Raw genomic sequence first — 17,507 nt, forward strand, 5'->3', positions numbered from 1 at the left:
ACATCCCCCACTCACACACACATACATCAATTATATATCTTATATATAATATTGTATTTACGTTGTAAAGTTCCCATACTCCACTACATGTTGCGGGACAACTGCTCCCCGAGAAAAAAAAAACCGACAACAAAACTATTACACAAGCCATTTAAAGACATAGCTTCACAAAATTATCTGCATGATTTACTGTCAGGAAATATGGACATTCAATTTAATATTGTGACGTAATCTGAGAAAAAGCCGTGAATGTCTTTTCCGTGGAAGGAGGGCATTGGGTTATGAATTTACCCGCGGCATAACAAGTTCTGACAAGTCAAACAGAAAACGTGCAAAGGCTGAAGCAAACCATCAGTCCCTCTTTCCGGAGGCCGTACGTCAGTGTCAGGCGATTACCAGCGGCTTGGTAGACGTACATTTCTCGGTATCCCCGCTGGCCAACGTTATGACCAAGTTTCAGCAGAGGTGCCAAGCAGAGAGAGAGAGAGGGAGGGGGGGGGGGGGTGGTGGAGGGGAGAAAAAAACACGTACACACACACACACACACATACACATACACATACAGTGTCCCACTTCAATTAACGTCAGTATTTTTTTTTTTCGTGTAGACCACAAAATATGATTCGTGAGGAAAGGTGGAGGGATGAGGGGGCAGTGGCAGCGGAAAGAGAAGGGACACACACCTGTGTTTAGCTTTGAGAGTTTATTGCTTTAATGACACTGCACATCTTAATTGGTACAAAGTCCTGCAATTATGTACCTATTTGGAACCCTTATGCTCGCGGACGAAAAAAAAACACACGATGCAATAGTTAATTCTCTGAAGAAAATATCAAATCCAATTTCGCTATTTCTTGTTACTATCATTTTATGTTACACACATAATAGTTGTATATACTATATTGTAGATGTCTTTCCAAAATATCAATTGGTGAGATGGTACCGCCTTGTTAGCAATGTCAGATTTATTTGGGAAACTGAAAAGTCGTTTTTCCCGTCAGAACCTTACAGATGTTTGAAAACTCCCCCCCCCCAAAAAAAAAAAATAAAAAGAAGAACCTAGTCAATCTTTATTATGAGGCTGTTTTATAGCATGTATATAGAAGTAAACGCAAATTGCGGTTTCATTTCATTTCATTTATTAAGTTTCCACACAAATCATACGTAGGCCTACAGTATATGTCACGTACATCCATGACAATGAAAAGTAACACATATTATGTAAATGAAATATATCATAAAGACTATTATAACATTACATGACACAAAATGAATTTTCAATCAGTTTAAAGTACATTACATTCATAGTGGATGATTTCGATTTTGTGAGGGGGACCTTGTACGTAGAAGCAAAATGCTTGTGGGGGTAGGTCCCCAGAAAAAAAAAAGAAAGTCAAACACGATCAATAATTATTACACTCACCCACACACACTGCACGCACGCAAGTGCACCTGGACAAGCTTGAGTGCACACTGCACACAATAACAACAACAACAACAACAACAACATCAACAACAACAAAGAGATCAGAAGGAGAAGAAAGGAGAAGGAGAAATAATCAACAAGACCGTCATAGGGACAGTATCAAGTAGAGTACAATGACGCTGCCTGCTGCTGTGAGAGAAAATAAATATGAAAGGAAAAGAGTTGAAAATGAGACCATATGAACTTGTTCCACAATCATGCCGAAGAGTCTTTGTCAGTACAACGATCGTCCGTTAATTCATGCTGGACTGTACATTAGCTAACATCCGCGAAGAGCCGCCAAGGTAGCTAGCTAACGCAACAAGCTAGACCGTGCCCCATCAAATGCCATGTCTCAGCCGCACCCTCGGAGGGGCCCGGCCGATGTTGCCGAGGCGACGGGTATGCCGATAGAGACCAAGTATCTAAGTGTAGTCTCTCATCGTGGGTGGAGTAGCAAATGATAATGGTCATATCTTTGTCACTGCTGTTGCTGCTGTGGTTTATTTTGGAGCATCACATTGTAGAAGAGAGATAGAGAGAGAGAGGACATCACTGAAATACCCCGATATGCAATACTTTCAGTCGTATATATTCCATCAATGCACTATATACATTGTAAATGAAATTCAAAGGTTAGGAAATGGCAGATTTCTAATTCTAATACATCAACGTTTCTGACCTATTCTAAAACGGAAATGAATAGAAACCATTGCAGTTTTTTTATCACTAAATGCTGGTTGTCTACTTTGCTTTTGTTGTCACCTCATCACACAAGCCTTTCACTCCTCAACCCTCGTCCCCTTAAATCTCCCCAGGTGTTGCCAACCCCCAGCTGAATAACCAGGCAGCCGAACGATCAGGTCCAGTAAGAAGACACGGGAAAGACAGAATCACGTAATATCTTCAAGATAGTTGGTTGCAGCTACAGCGGTGGACGCCAGGATCACACTGTACCTGATTTAAACGGACTGTAAATGGTGTGGTTTTTTTTTTTGCTTTTGTTTTTGTTTTTACTTTCTCTGTGTATCAGTTTAATCGATAATCCCTCTCCAAATTGTTTGTCGCTATCTATGAATGCGTGTAGATAATAATTAAGCTAATCCGTCATATCACAGTAGACAAATCAGTCTTAAAGAGTGTACGAGTAAGTAAACATATCGTTTGTATTAGTTCTAAGTGAAGGTATTGGTAGGCATGTTATCATTTGCACGTATATGGTAATTTGTTTGATAAACCTTGACCTGTAACTCGCAAAGAAAAAACAAACAATTAGTATCAGATGTAAAGACGATGACGAAACTAACAGAAAGCAGCAGATCTTAGTCATGAGTTAGGCTGCCTTTGAAACGAAGAATATGAGCTAGCTAGCTAGGGATGATTTTTGAGAAGGAAAGCTGTTGAGTATCTGGATGAAAAGAAGGAATGAGAAGAGAAACCAAAGCAATATTTCAGATCCGTTGACCTAATCCTCATGGACTCCGTACGGTCACGATCGTCGAAATCGAAGTGTGATGGTTGTCTGACTTCTTCCGTTACACTCACCCACACTCTGTCTGACAGTGATATCATTTGTATACAAACGAGCTGTCTTTTCCTGCACTCCCTCCAGGCACTGCCGGGAGGCCATATTCAGCCACGCGTCGTGCGTGACACGAGAGAATGGCGTCCGTGGCGAAACAGAACTCTTACGAACATAGTTTTTGCATGGTCTTTCATACTTTCTCATATTCTCCGCTTTTCGCAGACCTAAAAGTTCAATGTAAGAACATGTCGACATGTCTTACTTTTGTGTGAAAAACTTTGGCATGTAGTGTCCATTGTCGGTGTGAATTTCTGACAAAAATAAATGCCGTATATAATAGTCAATGAGAAAAAGACATGCAAAACACATTAAGCAAAATAAACAATACAGTTAAAGCATATCCAATGGTTCTGTTTGGATTCCGTTGAAAGTCCAGCATTTTACAGTACAGTCGCATTAACCCTGTTTATTTCAACGCCCATGGCATCTTCCTAGCATTGTTTCCGGAAGGGATATCGTACATGCCGTTTCACCTTGATATGGGGGATTTGGGCGCAGTGTCACTATTCTTTTTTTTTTCTTTCACTGAACGGATAATACGGGCAATTAGTATTGCGCACACTTTAATACCAACATGCAAAAAGACACATTTGAGAGTGAATGAATACTATTGAAAGACGATTAGAATGGGAGGCACTTATCAAGAGCGGTCTGCATATGCATTGTTGGCGTTCTAATAGTAGACCTTTTTGTGATATGTATTTCATTGCCTGTAATGCCATGACATAGCTGCAAACATAAGATAAGAGTTAGAACCATTTATTTAGAACGACTGTTTCCAGGTTTTTCTTTTTTCATTCGATACCTTTCAATCTGATACGTTTTCATGCCGTTCTAAAACTCGTGATCAAACTTCTGAGGGAAGAGTGGACTTGGCACCGTGCCTGACGGGAATCAATTGTTCACATCATGACCTCCTCGCCATAGGGCGCCACGAGTCATCTGTGTTCGAGATTTTGTCGTCTGAATTGTGCAGACATCGGCAGCTCCAATAGCAACGTGACAGTTCGTGAGATTTTGGAGTACATGGTTCGGACAATTCAAATACACATCTAATGTTCAAGTATTTGCCAAAATAATGTTTTCTACCTATGTATTTTTACAATAAGCAGAACCTTGGAAATAATATGATTAAAGTTGTGAGACTTTACAAGTGAATAAGAAAAACGAATCATTCAGTTGCACGATTTAGCAAGTCAAATAAATTTGATATTGAATTCACATCTCGAAACTTTTATGCAGTTCTATTAAGTGCTTGCGATTGATGAAACATACGAAAACTGAGGTTATACGACTGTACAGTTCTTTACGCATTATGTAATGTAAGTGGCGTGTCTGTGGTGAAGAATGCTTGAGGAAAGGAGGCAAGAAAGATCCCTAGATATAGAAAGAGAGAGAAAGAGCTTGGGAGATACATTAACAAAATTTTCCTGGTGCAATGATCATTGTCATGTTACTATTAGAATTTTCAATTCAAAAAGAAATTCTGTAACAGTTTTTGGTATTAAAAGTTGGAGACATAATATTATGAGTTAACAAGGAAAAAACCTGCAATATGAATTGAAGACTGCATAATTATTCAGCATCAAGAGAAGTAAACTTGCACAACTTGTGTGACACGTCTAAATCTAGTATTTCATTACAGAAGTAGAAGTAGCACATCGGGCGGTATAGACGGATAGTATGGAGAGAAGATGTGCTAGTGATTGTGATGGGTGTAGTGGTGATGAATTTGACGGTCCGGAGGCGTACTTTAGTGGCGTTGGTCCCAGTGAGAAGACGTGGACGGAAATCTGGGGAGGTTCAGACGAGCGCAAAACTGGAAAAACCCATAGAGAAATAAGCATGACCTTGTTCCTAAGGCTGTCTCGAACCATGATACATGCTTTCTCTTTCCTGCCTCGGGAACCTGACCACTCGTTATATAGCGACATATCGTCAAGAGTCTGTTGCTCCAGAGGAAGCCAGAGCCCCGCGTCATTTGATACCGGCTAGAGAGAAATACAGACTGATCTAATTTCAGCATCGCAGCCGAACATACTCGTACTTTTGAAGTGGACAGATTGATGTTCAATTGCCCCCTTTTAACGCAGATTAGACAATTATCGTGGATTGAAATACGACGCCATCCCCGCCTCTTCGCTGTTTTCACACAGTGAAAGGGCGGGGAAAAATCATATTCTGGCATTATTATTGCCGCATGATATTCGATCGCAAATTTCCGGTTTTCGTCATAATTTGCCTCATGAACAGAAACGGGTGTGGATGCGTGTGGGTGTGCGGGGGGGGGGGGGTGGGGAATGATGGAGGACTACTGACGGCAGCTTTCTGCGAACTTGAGATTGGGCGATGAACGTTTGCAGGCTTACTAGAGGACACATCTATTTCTTTTTTCTTTTGTAAGCAATTCATCTTGTAAGTGTGCATGTTTGTATGCTGTATGAAGGTTTCAACAATATATTTTTGTTTTATAAAGAAAATCATTGGTTAATTTCGGCATGACAAAATAAGCATGTTTGTCTTCATTCTGATAATGAAGAAGGCTTGTTATTAGATTTTAGCCGAGATTAGTTCTGAGAACGACTGTTAAAGAACAAAGATGCTATAATAATTTTCAAGCATCGTATAAACCGGTAATATCACGGGGTATTGTTATTGCTGACAGAGAAAATTATGTCTAACCTATGATGATTTGAATTGTGTATTTTGTGCATAACTGAGGTTTTGGAACCCATGCAGTGATGAAGTCATTTACAACGCTCTCCCTCTCTCACAACTTTCTCTCCCTCTCTCTCTCCCTCTCTCTTTCTCTCTCTCTCTCTCTCTCATTCTACCACAATTAGGTGAGTAACACATGTTTTTATGTCGTGAATCAGCAGACATCCGATTTATCATTGTTATTATCATTATTATCATTATTACTACTACTATTATTATTATTATTATTATTATTATTATCATTATTATTATTATTATTATTATTATTATTATTATTATTATTATTATTATTATTATTATTATTATTATCATTATCATTATTATCATCATCATCATCATTATTATTCTTGCACGTTATTACTATAATCGTTATTTTTTTAACCCGAACCATTCCAAGGTGTGTCTTAAGAGTCTTTGGCATCATCTGAAAACGAACGTAGACCACATAGTTATGACATGACGTTGTTGCATTTCTGGAAATGTAAGGGACAGAACAGCAAGAAGAAAAACTGAACTAATTTAAGGTCATGTAGTGCAGTCAAACATCGTATACATCATCACAACGAAAATCAGTAGCCTCAAGAGCAGGAACAGTTGTCGAAATCCCTATTTCTATTTTTTTTTTTCTTTTTAGAAATGCATGTTCACTTGTAACCATTCATCACTTATGTGCGGTCAAAAGAATGTCTAAATATGTGCCCTGTATTTTTTTTTTTATAAAACAATTGTATTTCTACTATCTTACTATTTGTCTTCAGATTGCTTGATACGCCAACAAAACACCTTTCAGATATAAAGTATATATTATAATGAAGAACAAAAGACATCGGAATGCACCTCCCCCTAGACCGAGCAAAACTTAGGCCTACATGTTTTCCTGGAATGTCCTTTGTTAATCATAATATTATTTAGTACTTTAGTAATGATTGACAGCAATGATATTTTTTGTTGGCTTATTCACGTGATCTGAATGAAAATAGTAGACAATTTATCATAAAACACATGGTACGCATTCAGCTATTCATTTGGCCACGTAAGTGATGTTGAGGGTATCATGACTTAACACAAGTCAGCATGCATTTGCTAGTTCCTTTAAAAAGGGTCCCTTTTGTAACCCTGAGAATTAGATCCATTTCATAAACTGGTATATTTTATAGGTAGGTAATTCAGAACTTTCCTCACAATAATAAAACTTGGAAATTTTTTTATGAGCCAGGATGGGGAATAAACATTGTAGATGTCCATTAAATCTATTTGGACCTGACAAAAAACAAAACAAAATACACACACAAAACACACACACACACACATTATTCTCGGCACAAATGGGGAAAGTCATTGTCGAGTGACATGGGGGGAAGTTAATCATTTCTTTAAAAAAACAAAATAAAACCCATTCACAATTTAAGACATTATTCTTCCACCATTCACAATTTCGTGACATTTGCAAAAGGGATATTATGACCTTTAACTGTTCAACGTGTTACTGTATACTCGAGATTTATCAGATCATCAGCTTGCTGTGTGCAACATGAAGTAATGCGCCGCCTAGCGGCTTGTCAGTGAGAAGGACAGACGTTTTCACTTTGTCCATTCAAGCTGATAGTGGCACCTGCTACCTGATCAGTGATGAAAAAAACGCCTCTGCGAATTGCTGTGAGCAGGCCGAAACCAATCGATTGCAATTAAAGTGACAAGTTTCAAAAGTCATTTCTCTTTACGAGGAGCAACCATGCCTGTTTGTTTTTACAAGTTGTTATTTCAAGAATGGGGAAATGATTTGAAAAAAATACGCTGACGTGTAAAACGCTCGAAGGCCTATTCACCAAATCGATCGTTGTAAATCCTGACCTACTTCGTACATATGACGTGCTAATCACAATTAGTTTTTACTCCTTTAGCTACGGTTTATAAGGTACAGAATAACAGAGGCGATGAAATTAGATCAAAATAGATAGCTGGGGTAGTGTCATACACTTACACACTATGATGCCTCCTAGTACGGTAAATGTCTTCTATTTTGCTGATTTTTCGTGACGTACGATATATTTTACCAATTTCCGCTTTGTTGGTTACGGCAAAGAACTTCCAAAGTTCCTTTCCAACTATTTCTGTTATTGCGTAATGACTGATGCGGTTCGAGACTCGCATGAATAAACTTATCAACAGCTAAGTTAGCCGATCATTTCACACTCGAAATTTATTCACGTGACAAATGTTTTACACACTTGCATCACGTATCCTCGCTTGTATCAATGGAGAAGAGCTGATGGCTGTCGTATATCCTTTTGTAAAAATTTGGGATTTTTGGTTGATTGAGCAAAAGTGGATCTTGACACCGGTCTGGATTCCTGTTTTTCACAGTTTGGCGGGAATCTATAAACAAGCGTGACTAATAGGCCGTTTTGCGTCAAGTTGCGGACTTCGATGTCATCAATTTCTGTTAATGAGCACAAGGGGGGCCACATGTTTGTATACGAAGCATGGCCACAGTACAATTAACAAATTTGGATATACCTGTGACGTCAGACACGTGAAAATTGGGGTTTTATACATCTCGTTGTGATGGTTCTTTACGTCTCATGAGCTCTCATTAACAGACATCCATCGGGATCAGTTTCGTGAATGTGTCCGCATCTTTGGGATACTGGATAGGACGAAGGGAACAGGTAGGGGAAATAAATGCATCGACTCTTTCTTCTCTGGTGTCTGTGTCGTTAGAAGATTAATCTACCAAAAGTCATTGTATTTTTATCCGAGGAAAGTGGGTCATATTGGCATGAAGATGACATTCACCTCAGAAGTGCGCACTTTTGGTGTTACAGTTTAGATTGAATTCCTAGCAACGATTTTAATCCTTGATCGTGAAGCCCAGTGCGTTGTGGAAACGATGTTATACATACATCCATTACAGTGCGCCCAAATAAGATAATATCCTTTTCTCATTGTGTTCCCTTTTTGGATCTTTCTTTTCTCCTCCACAGACAGCTTCATGTATTCACATACTACTATCGCAGTCATCTCACACAATGATTTGAATTTAATTACACGTCAACATACTAGTATCCTACTTTTCTTGATTTCTGGCTGCTGACGTATTTGCAATTTTCCTTTTTTTTTTTTCTTCGAATGTCTTCTGAGGTTTGGGAGTGGAATAAACTGGACGTAGTATGCGTCACGAACATGCCATTGCAATACTAAGGGTACATCATGGGGCACTTTTGACGTAAAGAGTCGTTTAATACACAAGAGGAAATATAAGGATGGTGACAGGGGCCTATACTTCAATTCATTTTATTCAATTCATGTATTTTTCATGGAGAAATACAACACAGATTAAACTGAATTGAATTGATTTGAATTGAACTGAATTAATTACAAATCTGTGCAACAAGTTACTATTTTTTTAGTTTGATTCGATTTTATTGTTCCACATCTCAAGCACAAATAACATGATACAATCAATTGAACATAAGAGTAGACATAGCGTCGTAATTACAAAGAATACAAGAAAAGACAATTTTACCAACATAAAATGTGGGGGACCTACTAAAGAGCAGAACTTGTAATGTATAGGTCGCTATAGGACCTATACATTACCTAGGAATATCTAAGGACTGTTGCATTCCTTATTTTTTTTTCTATAGTAAATTTACTTTATTAAGTGATCCACACATCTACATTAATTCGGCCTCTCTTTTCCAACAATACGTTAATTTTAAACAAAGTGTCATACATGTATATTGTACTTTTATTCTGTTTTAATTGCTAAGAAATTTTATCAAAAACAAAACAAAAGTGACATGGGGAATACAATACAATATATTTGATTTCATTTTAATTGAATATAATTATTGATATGTCAATCTCATGAATAAGATCAAGCTTCACTATAGAACGCCTGATTATCTATATACAAAACAACTTGTAAACTTGAAAACAAAACTGTTTTGAACGCCTGATTATCTATATACAAAACAACTTGTAAACTTGAAAACAAAACTGTTTTGAACGCCTGATTATCTATATACAAAACAACTTGTAAACTTGAAAACATAACTGTTTTGAACGCCTGATTATCTACATACAAAACAGCTTGTAAACTTGAAAACATAACTGTTTTGAACGCCTGATTATCTATATACAAAACAACTTGTAAACTGTTTTGAATCTTTGGGGTATAATTCAGCTATATATCTTTTTAAACACAGTTTTACAGAACACTAAAAGAAGCATAACAGCAATAAAAAAAAAATCAAACTAACGACCAGACACATAGACGTACAGATCTACTCACTTTGTTTAAAGAATATTCGTAAGTTAGAAACCTGTGTGTTATTGATGGCATGCCAAATATTGGATGAACCCGAATTCTTTACAGGCATTGTTTACCATTTGCAGATGAAACAAAAACCCAGCTTAAGTGCTTCAAATAGTTCTAAAATGTGAGTTAGCGATAAAAAAAAGAAACAACCAATGTAAAAATCAGTATAATGAATGTTAAGTATTGTGAAATATACAAAATGTGAACAGTAGTTATAATTAAATTGTTTCTATAATAAACCACAGACAGTTATGGTTTATCAAGAAAAATATTATTACTTCTTCCTTTTTGTTGTTACAAAAGCAAAGTGTGAATTGTTCTAGTTTTTTTGTGGCTATAATACCATTCGTGCCTATATCTTATATTGTGTTTAATGATCTGTCCTTCCCAGCTGGATGAAAGTCAAATCGACACATGTACCGTTTTGTATCTTTTTAAAAGAAATGAATAAGCTATTGAATTGAAAAGTGAGGTATCCTTATATTTTAGGCTTTATTGCGAAACCTTTATATGGTAGGTTGTTTTGCGATACAACTGACTTGCACAATCTGCATCAAATGTGATAACTCGAACATTTTCGAAATCACGCCTCCCAATGGTTAACAGTACCTTTAAACGTCAGTGACGAGTGCATCAAATTGTATGCATCATTCAAAAGCAAAGGGAAAGATTAGGACGCCATCATCAAGAGTTGATGACGTTACCATCTTTCCATCAGATACTCGTACAAAACGTGACGTTGTTTTCGATTCAGCGTTGTTAATGTTTCCCAACATATCATTTGTTTTATACATCAAGTCGGTATAACCTTTACAACTTCGGGTCATCTGCTTATATTGAACTCATTCAGCCGCTGTACTGTCTACTCATAGTCCGGAAGGTGGGGTGGGGGTAGGGAGCTGGTGTTCAGCCTTGCTCAAGAGGTTACCAATTTTCATGGACATAGCCATTTATGCTATAATGCTGTATAATATGGTCTTATGGCAGTTAAAGTCTGGCTTGTCATTGGTGATAGGTGAGGCCACATAATTCTTCCGGTTCGTTATTATCTTAATGCTTTGTTGAATTATTGTGTTTTTTTATGTTTCTCTTTCTAACCTATTAGTCAGAGTCACAGTGATATTTAAAGCATTTTATTTACCTGCCAAGAGTAAACACACACACACACACATACTCACACACACACAACACACACACACATGTTAGTGTCGAGACTTGCCAACTTTTCATGACTAATGTTCAAGCAATAATGTTGTTGAAGAATAATCTTCAATCCCTTTAGCAAATATGAGCTCATAAGAATTACCGTAGTTGAAGAGACAAGTCAAGATAAAACAGTAACAACAACAACAACAAAGGAAACTTTAATTACATGGTTTACATGAATTTATCGTTTGTTATGCTTCTCTATAAATATCCAAATAAATTGTATGAATGTTTTTCCTTCAGCACGAAATAGAAGCAAACTATTCAATGAATATATCGCGTGCAATTGCTTTTTAAAGATAATAAAAAGTTTTGGTACCTCAAAAGTTTCCCTGAATTTCCGTGTTTCAGGTTAAAGTATCTATCATATAACTAACACTGTGAGACTTACTCGCCCCAAAGTGCTCTCATTTCTTAGTAATCATGCAATTAACTGCGACCAGCAGCCTCATACGCATAGCGTAATGGGGTTTCGCATTGTAGCATTCAGGATCATGACAGATTTAGTATCGCGGGTAAATATCAACTTAAAATCCACAAAATTCTTCAATTTGAAGACTTACCAATTAAGTTGAAGTCTTGAAAACAGGCTTCGGGCAACGTTTGGTTCTGCCAATAGTCCCTTTCTGTTCGAATTGATGACTGAATGTGACTCTGTCGAGAGGACCTTGGGAGAGCTACATACACTGATTACTACATACGCACACATCACATGCGAACAAATTTCAAATCCATGAACGGATAAGATGTTTGTGCGCGCATGCGCTGGTCGTCAATTCAGTGTAGCTCTCCCAAGGTCCTCTCGACCGAGTCACATTCAGTCATCAATTCGAACAGAAAGGGACTATTGGCAAAACCAAACGTTGCCCAAAGCCTGTTTTCAATACTTCAACTTAACTGGTAAGTCTTCAAATTGAAGAAATTTTTGGATTTTAAGTTGATATTTACCCGCTATACTAAATCTGTCATGATCCTGTAAACTACAATGCGAAGCCCCATTTAGCTATGCGTATGGGGCTGCTGGTCGCAGTTAGCTACACAGTATGCGTATGCGTTGGGGCTGCACGCTGCTGGTCGCAGTTATCTCGCACAATACGTGTACTACCTCGCCGCCGTCGTACGGCGGCGGCTCTGGTACGAAACCATTATTGAATGATTACTAAGACATGAGAGCACTTTGGGGCGAGTAAGTCTCACAGTGTTAGTTATATGAAAGGTACTTTAACCTCAAACACAAACTAAGACAAGGAAACTCAGGGAAACTTTTGAGGTAATACCAAAACTTTATATTATCTTTAAATAGGCAACATGCTCTATCTTTTTTTAATCTTGCTTGTCAGCATGTTGTCCAGGTAACCTCGATCCACTTCTACTCTTCAGCCCCTCTTCTCCCCCACCTTCTCCCCTCGCCCCCTTCTGTACACAGTTCATCTCAACTTGAATAAACCAGTATATTTTTGTGTATTTTTTCTGTTAAGTTATTGTGTGCTTCCCGTGGGCTGTACTTGTACACAACTTCGTTCAGCCACCTAAAAGGCTTGGAAACAGCGACTTGATGACATATTTTTCAGAATCTCATAGTTTCATTATATAAAAAAAGGTGTTTTAAAATTTGTCATCAACAACAACAAGAAGAAGAAATTCTGGTTGGCTTTGCCCAGTGGAGATTTGGCCTGTAATATCAATACACTTAGAGTCATATTGCAGGGGACAATCCATCGTGGATGCTTAATAAGTACGATATTTCTTGTTAAATCATTGCCTTTTTAAAGATCACTAATGCCAACAGGTGGTGTTTTCTTCTTCTGTTTTGTTTCGTTTCGTTTCGTTTTGTTGTGTTTTGTTTTGTTTTACGAAGTATTGATTCCGCCACAAACAACAAGTTAATGTCTACAAATATGTCGACAGATGGCGTATCACTCTGATATTTTTATATAAAAGATTACATCCACTGAAGATCGCAATGATTTGATCAAGGGTTAGACTTGCAGTACATCAGCTCAGTCCATTCTTACAACAAAAAAAAAAAAAAAAAAAAAAAATCCGGAAAGGACGAGTCCATCAAAACACAAAGATATTTGATATGAAGAGAGTGGAATGAATGGTAGACAAAATGTAGGCTCTCGGGGGAAAAATAATGAAGGAATGCGGAAGAGAAAGTGGATATCTACGAGAAAGAAAGAGAGAGAGAGAGTGAGGGGGAGGAGTGTACGCCGGCTGCGTGGTATGGGGAAAGTGTCACTAAACGGAGATTGTACCTCCAACAGTCTGCTCTATTTCACGTCTCTGCGGCGCAAGCCATCCAAACCCTATTATGATTCGGTCAATACTGTGGAATTTAATCAACGATATTGACTGACGGAATCAATGGCACGAGGAGTCACTCGGGCACGAGTTGAAGAGTGCATATCGCAAAGAGCCCGCATCACCAAGTAAATTGCAAGATTTCCGGGTCAGAAATATGTTGTTACACAACACTTTTTCATAGACCAGCATTTTCTTACGTCATAAGGTTTTAATTATCAGAAACCGCCTCTGTATCCATAGAAATTAAAATGAAGTAAATCTTTCTTTCTCTCTCTCCGCCTTATCATCTTGTATGATATGCATACATATTATATATATTATGTACATGTCTTTTTTTTTATATATGCAGCAGGGCCCATGGTCCCACTTCTTTCACGAAAAAAAAAAAATAAAAATAGCGTGACCAGAAAAGAAAACCATAAATAAATCCGTATAATCCTAACTGTTATAGGGGATAAACTAAAGAAAAAGTCCTTAAAAGTGGTAAAACTTACAAATAAAAGGGACAGGAGGAAAGAAATAGTCACTTCACTGTAAATTCCGGCTCTTTTCCATTGAAAAAAAAATGTATAAGAACTCCAAGAGATGCCATATAAGTTATAGAAAACTTATGCGGATCGAGAGACATCAATAATATGACACCCGGTATATAACTATGATGCAAATATTGCTAACTTCCATTTGTAGTTCCGTCTGGTTTGATATATGTTGTGTATTCCATTTCATATTAGATATAGATATGAATTGACAGATTAAAAAAAAATGCCTTTTTGTGATGTCCATCATCATCTGTCGTTAAGATACTCATAATAGATAACGACGTTACACCATGTAGGATTTTCTTTAAATTACTGATTTTGAGTCGCATGTATTCGTGTCTCTATATGTTCTGGTAACCACCAAAAGAGAAAAACTGATGAAGGTGACTTACTTTTCTTCTCCGTTTTTTTTTTCTCATAAGACTTCTCGAATTCTTTTGATGAAACCCAAAACAACCTGAGGCATCATACAATCCTCTTTGGAAATATAACATTTCATCCGGAGCTATCAAAACATGGTGAATTTGATCGTAATTGAGAAAGAGACATTCAACTATTTTCATTCGTAGAAAACGCACCAAAAACATGCGCCGTCCTGACATGCGGGGTGGAAGTGTGCACAGACACATGAGCGATGCAGACACTTAGTGGCACGCTGCGAACACCAAGACGGATGACACACCATGACACTGAAGTGTTAGTTGATCCTTCCTTATCGCGTTTGTCCAGCGGGGTGTAATTTGTGTGAATCGATTAGAAACTTGATTGCAATTTCCACATCTATTCATCACTGTTCTAAAACGCTGACCAATTACATCCCCAAACCTTCATCACTCGTGGGTAGAGAGAAAAAAAAAAGAGAAGAGAAATGCATATCTATCTTTAGGAATACATACAAAGGGAATGGGCGCCACACTAATTCTTTAAGGCATGCATGAGGGTGACGAGGAAAGTGGGTAAGACCAAAGTCGGAACCTTTTGAAAGCGCATGACATTTTGAGGATAAATTTTGGCAATGAGATTTGGGTCGTTCTACTGTGCAGTGGACAACGATAATAACAAAGTCATTAATTGATTAAAACAAAGTTACACACAGTTGTCATAGCTACAAGAATTTTAAGTTAACGACAACATCCAAGTAAGCAATAATGAAGACTCTGGTTTGGTTTCACTAGTAGTATCGTTGAAGAATTTTTTCCCTCTTATTCTATTAGTAACTTTAGTATTCACCTTGTATTCGATGTATAAACTTTTAAGGGTCATATCGCATATTCAACCGTAATGTTCACGACATTGTTTAACGTTTGACTGGGCGTTGAAAGCTTTAGTGAAGCCCGTGAAGAGTGACGAGAAAAGATTACCGCTGAGATAATCTAACACACCCTTGACAGGGTGGTGACGAGACGAATTTGAATCAATAATTTATGTATCATTGTGTTTCAAGTTTGTGAACAACCGGCTGGTCAAACAAATACCATTAATTGTAATGGATTTGACGCAGAACGAAAATCAATATCGTATGAAATCCGAGTTGCCCGGAAAATAAATTGCTCGTTTCCCCCCTTTCAAGGAAAATAAAACAGAATTGTGGGGTCCAAAGGTTGCAGCAACGGCGTGCAGCCCATGAATTTGTTGGAACAAATTACGACATCGTTTAGTTGAGAGTTGCCTCATCATAGAGCCGTGATCGTAGGCGTGATGGCAGATACCGATTGCGATCAATTACCGCCACATAATGTAAACAGCAAGGGGAGAAAAACAGACGAATAACTTTCAGGCACGATGGCTTCCGAATCCATTAAAAAAATGCATGAATATCTCTGTAGAGCACGATACCACGGAAGAATGGGAGATGAAAGGATAAAGAACACCAGTGGCATTAATGACAATTTTTGAACTTGGAGGGCAAAGCGTTTGAAATGTTAGTTAGGAATACATTCTTGGTTAACGTGGCATGTTTGGAGTAGCGCTCATGGTAGATCATGAGCGATTATCAACATCAATAAAAAAGAAATCAGAAAACAACAACAACAACAACAACAACAAAATAACCAAACAAACAACCAAATCAATCAAACGTTTACAGATGTTTACAAAAGTTTGTTTGAAAATGAACGACAAAGGTAAATACTGAAAGGGGTATTGCTGTTTGAGGGAAAATGAAAACTAAAGGGACATGCTGTCAAGCGGTAGCTTGGTGTAACTGAATTAATATTCAACAGAGGTTACCGCGACAGGTCATCTAAATTGATTTCTTTTTTTTTTTCTCAGGAGTTGATTATAGCATGTGTATCAAATATCACATTTGAAGTAAATCGGTGTTCATTTCAATCGAAGTGCATTAGGCTGCCGTGGGAGTATAGAAAGATTCTTGTCAACGAGAAGAAATACCTGCAAGTTGGAAATATGCGACGGAAATAGAGAAAATAGACCCCCCCCCCCCTCCCCCCCCAAAAAAAAAAAATACCATGGAAAAAATACGGTATAGGAGTAAAGTCCTATATAAGGAAAAACGAACGAATAGTAAGGTCGAAGTACCGCTCGAACGGAGGATGAGAGAAGAAGAACGGTACGATTGAAGGGCAATGGGAAACACGAGGATTACATCCGCCATATTTTTCCGTCCGGTTAATTGGTGAGACGCATTTTGAGGATGATGTTCGAATACAGGGAGTCCAACAAGTGACAGCTGATCCGACGGAAGCTAGAATAACAAACCTAAAGCAAATATTCAGAGAGAAGATGTTACAAAGTAGTGTCGAGGTGTCACCATCGTACCACCTGTTTATTACACCGCGTTACAAGATGACTACAAAGTGGTCGCTAAAACACCCTTCTCTTCTTGAAGTCCAAATAATAGAGATTGAGAGAGCAAAAAAATACCAGAGAAAGGGAGAGGGATGCAAAAAGAGAAAGAAAGCTAGAAAGAGGGAAAAGAGGGGTGTACAGGGGAACAATAAACAAACAAACAACGAAAACCCTGAAAGGATATGTAGCAAAGATGCCGGAAAGGTTGTATCATCGTACGATTCTTCCCTCTTTCATCCCTAAAAGAAACTGCAGTGAATAAATATTGCTGTATAAATATTATGTGCACCCATAGTCAGTCGTTGAAATGAGTAAACCTGAACTTTGAGCAAGTCTTCAGGTCCTTACGCAGTGAGTTTCCCATTCAACCATTACGCTTCTAGAATACGCCATTTCAAGATAGAGAACGATTTAATTTCAACAAAAGGAAACTTCCCGTTCATCATGTTCATACACAACGCATAGCTTGAATCAGATAAGCTCTTCTCTCTCTCTCTCTCTCCCCACAACCAACGCATGTTGTTGTTGATATTTTGCTATTCTTCAAATTCGTTC

The 17,507-nt window shown here is 37.9% G+C and overlaps 1 protein-coding gene across 1 annotated transcript in view; it reads left to right on the forward strand.

The window, feature by feature from the left end:
- Positions 1-1,815: 1,815 nt before the first annotated feature.
- Positions 1,816-17,507, forward strand: part of LOC140228774 (uncharacterized) — a 66,928-nt gene continuing 51,236 nt past the window's right edge. The window contains exons 1-2 of the mRNA XM_072309049.1: positions 1,816-1,909; positions 2,284-2,333. Coding sequence (XP_072165150.1) covers positions 1,816-1,909; positions 2,284-2,333 — 144 coding nt within the window. The remainder of the gene's footprint in view (positions 1,910-2,283; positions 2,334-17,507) is intronic.

This window comes from Diadema setosum, chromosome 5 (genome assembly GCF_964275005.1).
Source record: "Diadema setosum chromosome 5, eeDiaSeto1, whole genome shotgun sequence".
NCBI lineage: Eukaryota > Metazoa > Echinodermata > Echinoidea > Diadematoida > Diadematidae > Diadema > Diadema setosum.